Below are 15,647 nucleotides of genomic sequence, written 5' to 3'. Positions count from 1 at the left end.
TCACAAACAAAATGCTTTTCCTATATATGAGCTTATGAGCAAGGCCATGAATAAGTTAATTTGAAAGACAGAAGCTGTATTTAGACAGATTTGTTTATAGAGAACAAATAAGTGATTAGTACATAAAATATTATTGCCTTTCCAGTGGGTGACAGAAAGGGAGAAAGAAAATAAAGGTGGGGAATTATGGCTTATCAAATCAGCAACAACAGGAATTCTTCAGAAGTCTATTGTTTTAGCTTATGGAGGCGGAAAACGAGGCACATCATAGATATGGATAAAATTCAGAACACAAGCCCCTTCAGCCTCAGACCAGTCCAAACTTCAAAGTCACAATTGCCTTAAACGTTTAAGAGTGAGCAAATTGGAAAAGTTTTGAGAGGGAGACGGAATGTTTGTAGGACTGATACACTGCATTTAAGAAATCTTGTTGGCTAACTGGGTGAGGCTATGTGGTTTTCATGTGGCTGAATGAAGGATGTCTTTGCTTACTTTGTGAGCTCATGGGCTGAGAGGGAGAGGCTTATGGCAGCAGCTGATCAGGTGATTAACTATGGACAGCGTGGCATTTCTTAGTCAATAATTTGATCCCAGCCAACATTCTTTGAAAAGAGAAGTAATCTGGAACCTCTGGCTACAGTGAGGATCAGGAGAGACTTCTGACTACTACTGATGTCCTACCCAGAAAAGATGTGTTAAGGTATGTTTAGCAACTGTGAGGGAGTTAGGACACCAAACTCTATAGAAACATTACATACAAACCATCGGTCAAATAGTTCCAAAAGGAAAAAAAAAACTAATTACAAAAGCCAACAAAGAAGATGGTGTTTTCCTGTTTATTGCACAGAGTGCCAATATAGAATTGGCTATTATATTCCTGTTCCAAATCTGGGTCAGAGAGGGAATTGGTGGAAGAATTTAGATTTATTAAACTTTGGAAAATGTTTTGCAGCAATCTGAATCTGTGTGAAAAAGGGTTTTCATTTTGACTGAAATTGAATTAGGCTTTATAAATGGCAAAGTGCCTTTGCTGGACCATGTGCAAATCAAAGGATGCAAATATTTAAGAGAATAGTATAAGACACATGGTGGAGAAAATACATGTAGCAAATAAAATAGAGACTGCATACCGTTTTCCTGCCTATCTTTTAGATGTAGAGTTAATTTTAGTTCTTCTCTTCACCTAATCCCATCCTAAACTGACACGACCTGCCCCAAAGTCCCCTTGCCATCTGATAGCCAAATCTGGCCCTCGGTTTACCTTTCCAATAAGCAACCAAGTTGGAAGATAATTTAAAAGCAGTTTATTAGAGTACAGCCCAAGGGCAGCTCTTACAAAGGAATTGCAATCTAGAAAAGCCCCAATATACTGTCTTCCATCAGTTGAGGACCTCAACGTTCCATCTGCTTTAACAAGGGAATTCCCCAGCACTCCTCTTGAAAAAGGGCTGCTTTTCAAACAATAGAAAACTCAAGGTACGCTAACAAGGACCTGCCTAGCTTTTCCCAAAAATGCCTAGGATTTCTTATCTTGCAATCCCCAATTTCTATAAAAAGTCTTTGCTTTCCTTGTTCATTGTTTCTTGTAAACCAGACACTCAATGACCATTGCAATAAACATAGTTCCTTTGGTGTTATGTTCTGTATTTTTGAATGCTTTACTGTATTTTTTGAAGTGGATCACTTACTGGACAAGATAGTCAGGAAGCAAAAAAAAATTTAAAAAAATCATGCCAGCAACATTTGGAGAATAATGTGGAGTATAGTAGTTTCTCAAACAATACTAGCAATTGGAAGAACTGGTGTACTTATGTGTTAATACATATAGCCCCAGCACTATTGTTTTTTAGGCAACTTAAAAACTTGACTCTTTGTGCAGGTACTGAGTAAGGAAGATACATGAACCTGCTGAACATGTGTGTGTGTGTGTGTGTGTGTGTGTTAATGTTTAAGTTGTCCAGAGTCACTTGTCAAGTGGGTAGACTTAGAAATACAATTAATAAATGGAATTGATGAATAAATGGAATAAATGATATAATAGAAATCTGGTAGACTGGAGAGAATCAATGGAATGCTGTCAGTGCTGGATACAAATTTGATAGAAAGGGTAAGGAAGGATGCATTGGTGAAGTCTTGCCTTTTAGATCAAGAAGAATATAAATGCTAACATTAATATGCAAATATTGTGTTAATCTAATTCTGCAGTCCAATATTTAAGATGGAGGAAAAAACTAAATATGACTGGAACAGACAATCTTAATCCAAGAAGAGACTGGACAGCCATTTGTCTGAAATGGTATAGGGTTCCTGCTTGAGCGGGGTGGGGGGGTGTTAGACTACTAGAATACCTCCAAGGTTCCTTTCAACTCTGTTATTCTCTTCTGTTCTTTAAAAAAAAGATATTCATTCTATCTCTAATTTCCTTAGAACTTTATTTCTGGGACTGTTCTTTTTCTCAAGTCACTTATGTATTCCATTGACATATACACCATTTAAAAGAAATGCTACATAGCAGCATTAAGTCCTGGAAATCAGATCTCTACTTTAGGCTCTCCTCCTAGAATTGCAGCTTATTTGGGTGACCTTGGACAGTGAAGAGAAATGTCTACGTATTTCTATTCAGCAAGTCTGCTTCCTAAATTATAACTGCTGACCTGTTCTAGTAAATATTTTCTTCTCCCATTGTCAGCAGTTGAGGGTCCATTGTAAGCAAAGGATCAAACTGAGGAGTTTGTTGTCTAGTGTGCAATCACAAACAACAAAAAAGGAAATGTTAACATCCGTTGTGTCACAGTTAGTTAACAGAGATAGAACTAAAATATATGCTGCCTAGAGTTGTTTTTCAGAATGAGATAGGTGGCATATAAATTAAATAAATCAAATTAAATTAAAGAATGAATAAAATAAAAATGATTGTGTTGTGCAGGTTATGTCTTGCCTATCAGGATGACTCTGTGGAAATAATTCCACCATATAGTTGTAGTTAGTGCTGAAATAAAACTGAGATGTTTTATTCATAAAACTCGGAGTGAATTTGTCAATATCTCTAAGCCTAATCTACTTCACAAATAGCAACATAGAAGGTAGGCAACAAAGCATTCCATATGAACAACAGTGGAATATAACTATAACAAATCAGCAATAATTGTGGCATTTAAGATGTGGGCCAATCAGTGATTTAAAATTAGCTTTAAAATCTGTGTTATGCCACAACAAACCATTCCTGCTTTATCATTTACAACAATGTATGAACCAACCAATATTTGATTTTTTTATACAACATGCTAATTGTAATATTAGCTTTACAAGCATCATATTCTACTCTCTCTGCCATGCAGAGCTCTTTAACTGACTTTTTGATTTGCTTAAATCACAATTCTTTGAAAACTACACTTGATACAACACTTGTGGATTATGTTATATCAGTACAGGGAACTTGTAAATACTTTTTCAGCATCATATTTAATGCCCACTGCACTCTTAAAAATCTGCAGATCTTTATGAATAAAAGCTGGGGCAAATGAAGAATTAGTGGCAGAACACTGACTCAGCCTGCAGACCTCCTGCTTTTCTAGTTACGCTAATTAAGTCTAATTGAGCCTACAGCACAAGATCTGAGGCTGTACGGAAGGCCTGCTGGGAGAAAGAAGCGATGCCTGCTTTCCCTTGGAAAATACAAACGGTGACAGTTTTATCTGAAGGTGGCTTTGGTGTAGGTTGGAGCATCTCAAGTACGATTCCCAGTCTTGTCTGAAATGGTATAGGGTCTCCTGCTTGAGCAGGAGGTTGGACTAGTGGACCTCCAACAAGGTCCCCTTTCAGCAATATTCTGATCGATTGATTTTAGTAGTCCTGGACAAAAGAACAGAACAAAACGAAAACCTTGAACATTCCTGAATTTATAACTTGTTAATTCAAGTTAATAAATTTATACTAGGCTGGCCTAATGCTCATAATAAACTCTCCTGTCAATACAGTAAATTGACCCATTTTTCTTTTGGTACATTCTTGAGAAACTCAGATTTGAGAATCAGGAAGAAGGATTTTTTTAAAAAATAAACTCCGCTACATCCTACAACACCTTGAATCTCCAAATACCTACGCAAGGGTCCTCTTTGTAGACTTCAGTTCAGCATTCAATACCATCATTCCAGATACTCTTCTAAGTAAATTAAACCAGCTAGTGGTACCTGAACACACTTGTAAGTGGATCATAAGCTTCCTAACAGATAGGAAGTAGCAGGTGAAGCTACGCAGAATCACAATCTGATACCTGTATAATTAGCACAACCCCCCCCCCCGCAAGGCTGTGTGCTTTCTCCTACCTATGTACCAATGACTGCATCTCAAATGATCCATGTTAAAATGCCGACGTTTGCAGATGATACAACAGTGATTGGTCTCATTCGAGACAACGACAAATCTGCATACAGATTTGGGAGGTTGTACAGCTTGCCTCGTGGTGTAACTGGAACAATCTGGAACTGAACACACTCAAAACCGTAGAAATGATGGTAGACTTTATTTTATCTATCTATCTATCTATCTATCTATCTATCTATCTATCTATCTATCTATCTATCTATCTATCTATTTAGTCAAGCGATTATAAGATAACAGGTATAAGTATAAACATAGTTATGAATACATGAAATGGATACATATAAGAAAAATAAAAAGAAACAATAGGACAGGGACGGTAGGCACGTTGATGCGCTGATGCACGCCTCCTACAGACCTCTTAGGAAAGGGGTGAGGTCAATAGTAGAAAGTCAAGTTAAATTTTTGGGGGTTTGGGGAAGAAACCACAGAGTCAGGTAGAGTATTTCAGACATTGACCACTCTGTTGCTGAAGTTGTATTTCCTGCAATCAAGCTTGGTGCAGTTTACCTTGAGTTTGTATCTATTGTTTGCTCTTGTATTGTTATGGTTGAAGCTGAAGTATTCATTGACAGGCAGGACATTGCAATGTATGATTTTATGTACTATACTTAAGATTGGACCAAAGGCGGCATAGTTCTAGGTTGTCTAGGTCTAGAATTTCAAGACTGGTGGCATAAGGCATTCTGCAACGAGTAGAGGAGTGGAGAACTCTTCTTGTGAAATATTTTTGGAATATTCTTGTGAAATATTTCTTTAGGAGAAACCCTCCCATACTACCACTCTTACAATACTAGACAACACAGTATCAACTGTAGAGACCTTCAAATTTCTAGGTTCTATCATATCACATGACCTAAAATGGACATCTAACATCAAAAATGTCATCAAAAAAGCACAACAAAGAATGTTCTTTCTGCGCCAACTCAGAAAGCTCAAACTTCCCAAGGAGCTGCTGATCCAGTTCTATAGAGGAATTATTGAGTCTGTCATCTGCACCTCTATAACTGTCTGGTTTGGTTCTGCAACCCAACAGGACAGACACAGACTTCAGAGGATAATTAGGACTGCAGAAAAAATAATTACTACCAACTCGCCTTCAATTGAGTATTCTGCACGAGCCAAAAAGAGGGCTGTGAAAATATTTACAGACCCCTCACATCCAGGTCATAAACTGTTTCAACTCCTTCCCTCAAAATGATGCTATAGAGCCCTGCACACCAGAACAACTAGACACACGGACAGTTTTTTCTGGAACGCCATCACTCTGCTAAACAAATAATTCCCTCAACACTGTCCAACTATTTATAAAGCCTGCACTACTATTACTATCAATCTTCTCATCACTCCTTATCACCCATCCCCTCCCACTTGTGACTGTATGACTGTAACTTTGTCACTTGTATCCTTACGATTTATACTGACTGTTTCCTAGTATGATTTGATTGCTTATTGTACCTTATAATTATTATTAAGTGTTGTACCTTATGATTCTTGACTCTTGATGAATGTATCTTTTCTTTGATGTACACTGAGAACATATGCACCCAGACAAATTTCTTGTGTGTCCAATCACACTTGGCCAATAAAGAATTCTATTCTATGATATAGAAAATGATTTGTCTAACTGTTAAAATATGGATATTGTTGTTATATATAGTCTCTCTGAATGCTCCTCAAGGCCTGCTATCTGTGTGTTTCTGGGAGAGATGAATGAAGAATGCCAGGAGTGTATTCAAGAATGTATGCTTGTTATGCCAGCCTTCAGGGTCAGTCCAGCTGCCCAGCTAACGCAAGCAGGCATTTATATTGAATTGCAGCAATATAGAAAAATACTAGAAGTTGATGGCTGTCCTTGTTGTCTGGGGGCATGTTGTATGCTGATTGCTGAGAGAAGCAAGAAAGACAAAGATCTCAGGAAAGAACCTAAGAAAGGATTTTAGAGAGCTGTTAAAAAAACAAGAAGCAGTATAATAACATTTGTAAAGACATAGAAGGAGAAACAGACATAGAAAACAAGAAAAGTCTTCCAAGATTCCTTTGTTTATAAAAAACCTTTTACCAGAAAACGAAGTGAGATCATCACTCTGATCATTACCAAGTTAAAAAGACTACAGAAATTGATGGGATTTCTGATTGATGGAACCTATAGAAATATGTGGAATACATAATGAGGGAAACACTGTGGAAGGAAGATGAGTGTGTTTTAAAAAATGGAAGGTGAAACATCAATTACGTGCCCTGTGCTGATAACATTACTCTGGTAGCTGAAAGGGCAAATGATCTGCAAATTCTGGTACTGTAATAAAAGACAGAACACTGCAAAAAATAGGGCTATGAAATCATGGCTAAAATCTGATCTGAAAAGCTGCTCAATTTATATCCATATTACTACTAGCAATTTACGTTGATACTGTCTTCTAAACTTTGCTAACTCAGTAATTCCTAATATGGGTTATGGAACCACAGTTCTGATTTGGCCTTGCCCTTCTCAAAGGCTGTTAGTTTAGAAATGCCCTACCAAAACCAAATAATTTGTTATCTAGCCCAGAAAGTATATATCACCAGCAGCAATTCACAGTCTGTAGCAAAGATTGTTTCAGCAGCAATTCACAGGATGTAGCAAAGATTGTTTCCCCCAGAGAAGCTGGGAATGAAACCTGGACCTGTTTTATTTACTACATTACTTTATTTAGATTTTGTTTCCCCATTCTCCACCCCAATGGAAACCAGACAGTATATCTGGAATCTCCAGGGTCTTCTAGTCCAGTTGTTGACGGCCTGCAAAATAGCTGTACCATCTGTGCTCAGGCCCTGTCCAACTTGCCTGGCAAGCACATGCTCTACTCAGAGATGTGGGCTCTACATTATTGCAAGTCAAGGTCTTTCTATCTTTGAAATGCTATATGTACCACTTATTACTCCTAGTATTATCTCCTGTTGTTTTCTTTCTACCAGCTCCAGTAGACACTAAGCAGAGCAAGGGTTGGGTGGCTTTAAAGAGTGCTTGAAGGAGGAAGGGTGTATCTTACTATGGCCTTTGCCCAATCCCTGAGCCGGGGAAGGAGGGTCTCATGAATATGAAAAGCATCTCCGTGCTCTCGCTCCCTCTTTCCCTCCTCCCTTTCTTCTCTCCTCCTCCTAGTCTCCTGGCCATGAAGGCAGCAGCAGAGCAGCTGAACACAGGATGCTGAAAGCCCACAGGAAGCTCTTCCCAGGGACCCTAAAGATGCTACCCAGCTAAAGAGATAGCGGGCATTCAGGTAAGGCAGAATTTGAGATAACCTTGGGTATTCGTGGCTCACATGGAAGAGGAACCTGGGAGAACCTGCCTTTGGAGGGACTGGTCAGAGATTGCTTTGCCCCAGGCTCAGTTAGGATTTCTAGACAATGGATGTATGCTATGCTTCGCTTATCTGGAGGATGCAGGATTAGTGAAGCAAATGGGCCTTGCTGAGGGATGCAGGAATTATTTTCTCTCTACCTTTCCACATGCCATCCCATCCCACCTGGATTCCTCAAGAATGGGGTTGAAAAAAGGGGCAGCTATAGCCCAGCCTCGTCCTTTGTATTACTGGAGGAAATGGATGTTGCTGCTAGCTAGCTGCTACTGCTTTGGTCTGCCTTTTGTTTGAGGATTTGTGTCTCTCTTCTCCCTCCACAGCAACACCCTCCCTGCCTTTGCAAAGATCAAATTTCCCTCAGTTCATGGCTGATTTCATTCATTTCTCTCTCCTTTTGGCTCTGGGTCAACAGACTTGTGGAATTTAGAGGCTAAACAGGGCCGCATGGCTTTGTAACACCAGCATAAAAACTGATGGTTGAATCTTTTTAAACAAAAAACAAAAAAACACAACTTTTTGTATGATGCAAAAGTTAAATAGATTTGCTGCTCTTTCTTTGCTATTAGGTATGCATCATTCTCTTTTGCTGGGATGGGAGGGGTAGGGGAATGAAAGGATCCATTCTTTTTCTTGTTTATCAATGTCTCATGGGATTGATTGAATCAGAGATCTGGAGGAGGCAGGGGAGGGAGCCAACTTTGTGTCATTTGTTGTGCAGTGCTTGCTTGGGTTGCTTCTCCCCCCTCCTCCCAATGAAACGCAACATAAGTTGGCACTCTGCACAGTGATTTGTGCTGGGAGACACAACTGGGACTCTCTGGAGATGTGATGCTTTGGAACAAAAAGTTACTATTCATTTTGCGGTAATCTGTATATTAGATATTGAATAGGCATTTGACTACCATTTACCTAAGAAAATGTGTTGCCAGATTTTAGAAAAGAGAATGGGAAAACATAACCATCAACCACATTGCCTTTCTCACAGGCTGCATTTAGTTTGTTGGAGCCAAAGTTATGCAAAACTGCTGTATAGTTTTTTTCCCCCTCTTCCTACCCTCTTCTCCAAACCATGTGCTATAATTCATATCTATGTATTTATTGATCTCATTGGGATCCCACCTTTTTCAGTAAACCATGATTAAGCAAATCATGAGTTAAAATGAGAAACTCTCTTTCTCTTTTGAAAGAAAAATTGCTCCTTGAAGGGCAGACCTTAAATTCATGTAAGATTCTTCATGCTAATTCCTTCTGGCATCTTCAGGTAGGACTGAATGTGGCTTTAGGATAAATCTCCTAGCTGAAGCTGTCTCCACATAAAGCTCTCTACAATTAATGATGTCCGAGGGTGATGGGAGTTTAATGCAGCACACGTGGAAAACATAAAGTTGGAGAAGGCACAATAGCCAATACTGTTTGGACTAGTGATCCATTAAAGCAGCTTATTATTTGGGTATTTTTTAATTAAGAAAAGGTAACATAAAACAATTTAGTATGATTCTCCTCATCTCCATTCTAGCCCAGAGCTGATGGCTTATTCACTGGTGGAATCTTTCATTCAATATTCTGTCACTGATTCTTTCATTCAACTGTTCAGAAGAATTTAACAGATATATAATGTACTTATCTAGAATCTGGCATTGTAAAATAAACACTGTGTCTGGAGCTGACCTGAGTCTAGTGATTCACTTATTAATTAATAGGGATTGCTTTCTCTACCATCTCATTGCAGTTTTGCTCTAAACATTATTAAAACATTAAATGGAGCAAGTAAGTATGAAAATAATCTGTTTTCTGTGAGGAATGATGGATATGCAACATTGAATATCTAATTCGTATAATAGTTGCAGATACATGTTTATCTTTGTCAAATTAGAAACAGCTGAGGAAAAAACTGAGAACCAATTTGGTATAGTGGTTGAGGTACCAGGCTAGAAACCAGGAGACCATAAATTCTGGTATCACCTTCAACACAAATCCAGCTCAGTGACCTTGGCCAATCACTTTCTCCCAGCTCTAAGGAGACAGTTACAAATCACTTCTGAAAAGCCTTGCTGACCTGTATTTTTAACAAATTCATGTGGGGAATCCAACACTCTTTTAATTTTTCTACATTTTGCCCAAACAGAGAAAGTTGGCCCTGTTTATATAGTCCTTGGTTAAGGATGGTCATATTATTCAGTGTCCTCTCTCATTTCTCATGTACATGGTCTTCACTACAATCTTCGCAACATACCATCTTCCCTGGAGCTTCATTTCAAGTCTGCATCTTCTTTTTGTTAATCAAATTTACTTTTCACTCCCTTCAGATCTTCTGAACTAACAGACAATGTTTCAGTCCTGATCCATCACCTGAGCAGTTAAAATTGATAGGAGTATTCCTCTGTGCAACAATGTAGCCAGTGTCTTAGGAGACACATACTTGGCCTTGGTTTATTGCAGAAACTAGCCAGAGTTGAATCTAGTGGTTGGTGCTTGGAAAGCAAACTGCCACCAACGGCCAGACGTTATTGTATACTGGGAAATAAACACGCACATATACGTACAAAAGAGTATATTACAAAGCAGTTTTATATTGTTGCCATAGATACATCCATATAAAGATCCCAGGAACTGAACTCAACTCAAAGGCTTGACTTTTGGCAATTTATTTTCTCTGATTAGAATAATGTAGAGCAGCTCTTTTCATTCTCTGCTAATGCAAGAGATTGAAAGCTTCTACTAGAAAGAAAAAAAAATGATGATGTTGGCTACCTATTTCTTGGTGCAGTCTTCTCTTTCAAATGCCCTTGCTTGCTCTATATCCTTTTAAAAGAGATGTCTCCTCTAAGCTCATTCAAAATTCATTTTCCCCGTTATCTACTTTCCGTAGGTTAACTCCTCCTCCATTAACAGTTGAGCGTTCCCTCTCAAAACACTGCTCTGAATATATTTAATTACCTGCATTGATTGGGACTTTCTGACTAAACCTAGCTGCAAGCAGTAGCATATTGAAAAACGGCAGCTGGCAGCCTCAAGCACTTTTCTGTATTAGATGAAGCCAACAGGATGTCATCTCTCTCAAGCTGTTAGGATGGAGTTGTCTGCACTGATTGTATCTAATGCCTTTGTTGCTTTGGAACAATTTGGGTGCCACTCACAGTTGTCCTTTGTAAACAATCAGAGCCTTATCCAAACTTTTACCTTCAGTTTCATCATTGGCCTGCATTTAGCTCCATTTGTTCCTGGTCCTGCCATTCTGGGATCTTTCATGATGTTGAAAAGCCAGCTTCTTTCTTTCTCTCTCCCTTAAGATGACAGTGTCCGTAGCTCAATAATTCCTTGATATTTGGGATTTCTAGGAGAAGATCTCTGTCCTTTAAGGGTGGGCTTGTTACATTTGATTTTTCTTTGATGTATGGAGGAGAAGGATTAAAGTTTCTATCATGGTAGTTTAAAGAAGTTCCATGTCTAGCAATATCTTGGATTATTCATTATCCATTCTTGGGTATTAAGCATCAGTGAAAGTTCAGCATATTCCCGCTTGTACAGGAAATTCCAGGCAGCTGCTTCGGAAATGGAATATTGTGGCAGGCAAAATATCTGAATAGAGATGTTTTAAATTTTTGGCTATATACATATTTCAGGGGTCCATTTCAATTGTTTACTCTATTGTATAGGAATGTAAAATTTATGGGAATCAGAAGTGTATAGAAGATAGGAACTACTGTCACAACAGAGAAAGATTTCTGACTAGGCAAGATACATTGCTCAAAGAAGCATTTCTGAAATGCTGCAACCCGCCTTCTTGAAGTTGTTTATTTTATTGATTTCATACACTTGTAAACCAATTACCTTCTGCAAATTCAGAGAACTCCGGAGAAAGTCTCCTTTCAATACTGTTTCATACCTGAGTAGAGGACCAAATGGGTGGGTGTAGCATGTCCATCCTTGGTCTTCTTGACACTCAGCAGCCTTTGATACCATCAACCATGGTGACCTTCTTTATCGACTTTGTGGGTTGGGAGTGAACAGCTTTGGGCTGGGTCTCCTCCTTCACCCAGAGTCCGTTCTAGTCAGTGTTGATGGGATGGGGCTTTGCAGGGTCCCTCAGAACTTCGTGCTTTCCCCACTCCCATTTAACATCTACAAGAAGCTGCTGTCTGTGGTTTTATCTCAGTATCTAGAGGTTGTAGGGGTTTGGAAGGGGAGGGGTGGGTGGGACAGGCTTCAGCTCAACCCTAGCAAGACTAAATGGCTGCACTGCCCTAAGCAGAACTGATGTGAAATGTGAGGACCCTTCTGGACTTGCAGCTCCTGTTCAGTGATCAGGTGTCAGACAAGGCCAGGTGCATTTTTGTACAAACTTCATCTTATATATATATCAGCTATTCCCTTTTCTGGATCAGGAGGCTCTGCTTATAGTGACTCATGCCTTAGTCACCTGCTGGGTGGATTACTGCAATGCACTGTACATGGGACTTCATTTGAAAAGCATCTGGAAGCTATAGCGGCTGCAGAATGCAGTGATGCAGACAGTTGTGAATGTATTTTAATGTGCACATGCTACTCTTCTGTCAATGAGCTGCCTTGGTTGGAGATGTGCTTCCAGATGCAATTCAAGATGTTGATTGCCAACTAGAAACCTGTTCATGGCATAGGGCCAGGCTATTTGGGGGGGGGCGGCTCTTGTTCCAATTTATTTCTACCCATCCTATCAGATTCAGAAGAAGAGGCATTCTGTGTGTCCCATCAGTCAAAGAATGTCATCAAGAAGCAGGTTTTTTTTGGGTTGCTACCACTGCCTTATGGAATACAGTTCACTCTGAGATTAGATTGGCCCAACTCTTTTAGTTTTTGGAACGCCCTTGAGGCATTGGGATCAGAGTGCCAAGTGAGAGTTTGATGTGCTGTTTTTGGGATTGGGTTGGTTTCTCAGCTGTGGTGCATGATGCTGACTTTTACACTGTTATAAACTGGGTGGCTTTATCAATATAATAAACTGAGAAATGAACATATTCAAAAGCAGTGTGTGCAAAATAATGTTTGTAGGTTTTGTACAAACATAAAAGCCCAAGTAAAAGTTGGAACCATATCATCAGAACTATAAATTTTACCAACCGCTAAAAGTTTTCAGTCTGCAGGCTTCAACTTGTCTCCCAAGAAATAAGAAGCCTAAGAGGCTTTCTTGTACCATGTCAGGTCATTGTCCATCTCCCTTACTTATTTCAGTTTTCTTAAACCTACTTGGAGATACTGCCGATAGGATTTAGAATCTTTTCCAACTAAAGCATGGGTGTCAAACTTGATTGTGTCACATGACATATCATGACGTGTCGCAATGTTTTTTGCTTTTGTGGAGCCGGGGTGGGCGTGGCCCATGCATGACGCATCTGGCCCGTGGGCTGCCAGTTTGAGACCCCTGATTAAAGCATGCACTTTCTAGATAATGCACAGCTGCTTTGATCTGGAGCTTTCTTTGTCAAAGATGAGTGTGATCACAAGACAGCACCTTTTCTAACTTTATTTATTAACACTTTAATGCATGGCTTACACTTTGGAGAGGTACATATAAGGAGACAAACTTCAAGTGTTCTGGTATCAAGATGTTTAGGGTTAGGACAATCGCGATTGAGTTAATACATTGCACAAAGCAATGGTTTCCTTAGCCAGGGTTTATTGAATAAGCCACAATTAGCTTGGTTCAGACGTTTTGAGGCCCAGCTTCTGCAAAATGCATCTTGTTCATCCAACGAGGAAATGCTTTGAACGAAACTGAAAAAAACCCAAAAGTAATTTCTTTATAGTAATAATGTGCCTATATAATAAATAGCAAAGTAGCTACCGGTATAAATAGTAACTAGAATTTTATATGATATTTCAATTTAATTTTAAAGAATTCTAATTTGAAATGAATAGAAATCTGTTTTGCTCTGTTTTGCTTTCATTCTGCAGGACCTGATGACTGAAATAATTTGTTCTGCTCACTTCCATGCAAACTTTTCCTTGACCATGAGCAACGTGAGGGCATTTCACATGTTCCTTGCCTTCTGCCTTATTCTACTCAACTTTGGAAGCCTGCAATGCCTTGTTTTAAGACAAGGGGACGAAAGGCATGAAAGACAACTGCATCTGGCATCTCCAGCAGGGAACAGCTTAGCAGACACAAATGCATCAAACCCAGAGGGTAACTTAAGCTCATCCATGAATATAGCCAGTGCTTCTGCTTCTGAAAGCCTTTATGGAGCCTCAGTAGACCCATCCAGGAAGTCATTAAACAGAGCCACAACTGAAAAAACAACCTTACCAACCATTCTGCATGTTCCCAATCCCTCGGAGTCCTCAGATACGAATGCTTTTGCCAGCACAGGTCTGGAGAGTGCTGCAGAAAGCGAAAGGCAAATCAGCCTCAATGGGCCCAATGTAAAACCGGATAAATATGGGACACAGGAAGCTTTATTTGCCAATGTTGTGACAATTCCAGATCTTCTTGTTGAAGACAATACACTTAGCTCTGCAAAAGAAAGAGTGGAAGGAGGTGGGGGAGAAGGAAAACTAGAAGGAGATCAGTTTACACTACGCAGTCTGGAGGAAGGTACCCATGTTGACCCTTCAGACAATCCCCAGGTAACTATCCCCAAAGTAATAATTAGTTTTCCCACTATAACATCATCAAGCAGCCTTTCCAAAAATCAATTTCTTCCAACGAGCCCACCAGTTGATTTGACAAAAGGATCCGATGGAAATAGCTCCCCAACCATTTGGATGGGCACAGATGCTGCTACAGAGCCCAGGTTGTTGCCTGCAGGTGCCTCCTTAAATTTGGAAGGGGAACTCTCAGAGAACCAAGGGCCCTTGAAAGGCATTTTAAGCACTACCACGATGGCCACTGCAGGCTTGCTGCTAAGTGATGAGTGGGACGATACCAAATTAGAGCCTTCCAGCCAAGCGAAAGCTATGCATCCTCTGAAGATAAATCAACCTTGGATAGCACAACCAACAGGACAGGAGGACGATGATGTGAAAAAGGACCTGTCACCAAGATTATTGGCGACCACGGCAAAAGGAAGCAAAGATAATCAGAATGGGTCAGGCCAGGTACCCATGCAGGTAGAGGAATTGGCCAATAGAAGCTTGAATCTTGCTCATACCATTGATCCATCTGAGACGGTTGGAGCCCAGTCTGAAAATTCAGGGGAAAATGTAGATCCAACAGTGATCATTAGGTCTGGATTGCTTTCTGAGACTATAACTACAACGGATGCAACCAAATCAGATGTCTTCCAAACCTTAAGACATCAATTAAGAGGTAATTCTCTCCCCCCTCCCCTATTTGCACTCATGAATGCTTCTTGTTTTAAGATAATTTAGGAGTATGAACCACTGCTCGGTTTATGGCGTATGCTCCAATGGTGCTATACATGATCCTTCCTTTTTTCAGGTTCCTTGTCTATCTAAAATATTCAGCGGGGATTTAATCTATTTAATCTATAACAGCCAATCTTTTATAATATCTCTTCCCTTTTCAGATGGGCAATGGAGAGATTGCTTAGGTTCCCTTCTTTTTGCTCCTAATAAGCTTTTCCCCTAGGTTTCCATAAGTAGGCAGAACAGAGTCTCGGAGTAGCTGAGAATGGTTGAGCATGGCTTCACCCTGATCCTGTTGCTTTCTTTTGATTATTATGCTTTCTTTGGTCACCCCTATGATCCACTCTTGGCTGATTTTTGCCTGATAGGTGGGATTCAAATTTCTTAACGATCGGTTCTGTGAGCGTGGCCTAATTTGTGGGTATGGCTTGGTGGTCATGTGACTGGCTGGGCGTGACTTGTATGTAAATATTATAAATATTTATGTAAATATTGAATTTTTTATAAAAAAAAGAGCAACTTTTACCCAAAATCAGGCAAAGCGGGCAGGCAGATCGAGTTGCTCGCAGAATCAAAGAT

General features: G+C 39.6%; 1 protein-coding gene across 3 annotated transcripts in view; it reads left to right on the top strand.

Moving 5' to 3' along the window:
* Window positions 1-567: 567 nt before the first annotated feature.
* The window catches only part of ARMH4 (armadillo like helical domain containing 4), a 75,239-nt gene continuing 60,159 nt past the window's right edge, over window positions 568-15,647 (top strand). For 2 of the 3 annotated variants that reach the window (XM_087952418.1, XM_087952416.1), the window contains exons 1-3: window positions 568-692; window positions 7,526-7,643; window positions 13,656-15,009. In XM_087952418.1, coding sequence (XP_087808544.1) covers window positions 13,662-15,009 — 1,348 coding nt within the window. In that variant the 5' untranslated portion in view covers window positions 568-692; window positions 7,526-7,643; window positions 13,656-13,661. Of the gene's footprint in view, window positions 705-7,525; window positions 7,644-13,655; window positions 15,010-15,647 lie in introns of all 3 variants that reach the window. The other variant, XM_087952417.1, reaches the window with a different exon arrangement.

The sequence above is a fragment of the Notechis scutatus genome, chromosome 1 (genome assembly GCF_049901735.1).
Source record: "Notechis scutatus isolate UNSWTSFEM ecotype Mainland chromosome 1, rNotScu1.2, whole genome shotgun sequence".
Classification (NCBI taxonomy): domain Eukaryota; kingdom Metazoa; phylum Chordata; class Lepidosauria; order Squamata; family Elapidae; genus Notechis; species Notechis scutatus.
Note: the sequence above shows the minus strand (reverse complement) of the source record. Positions and strands in the feature narration are given on the sequence as shown.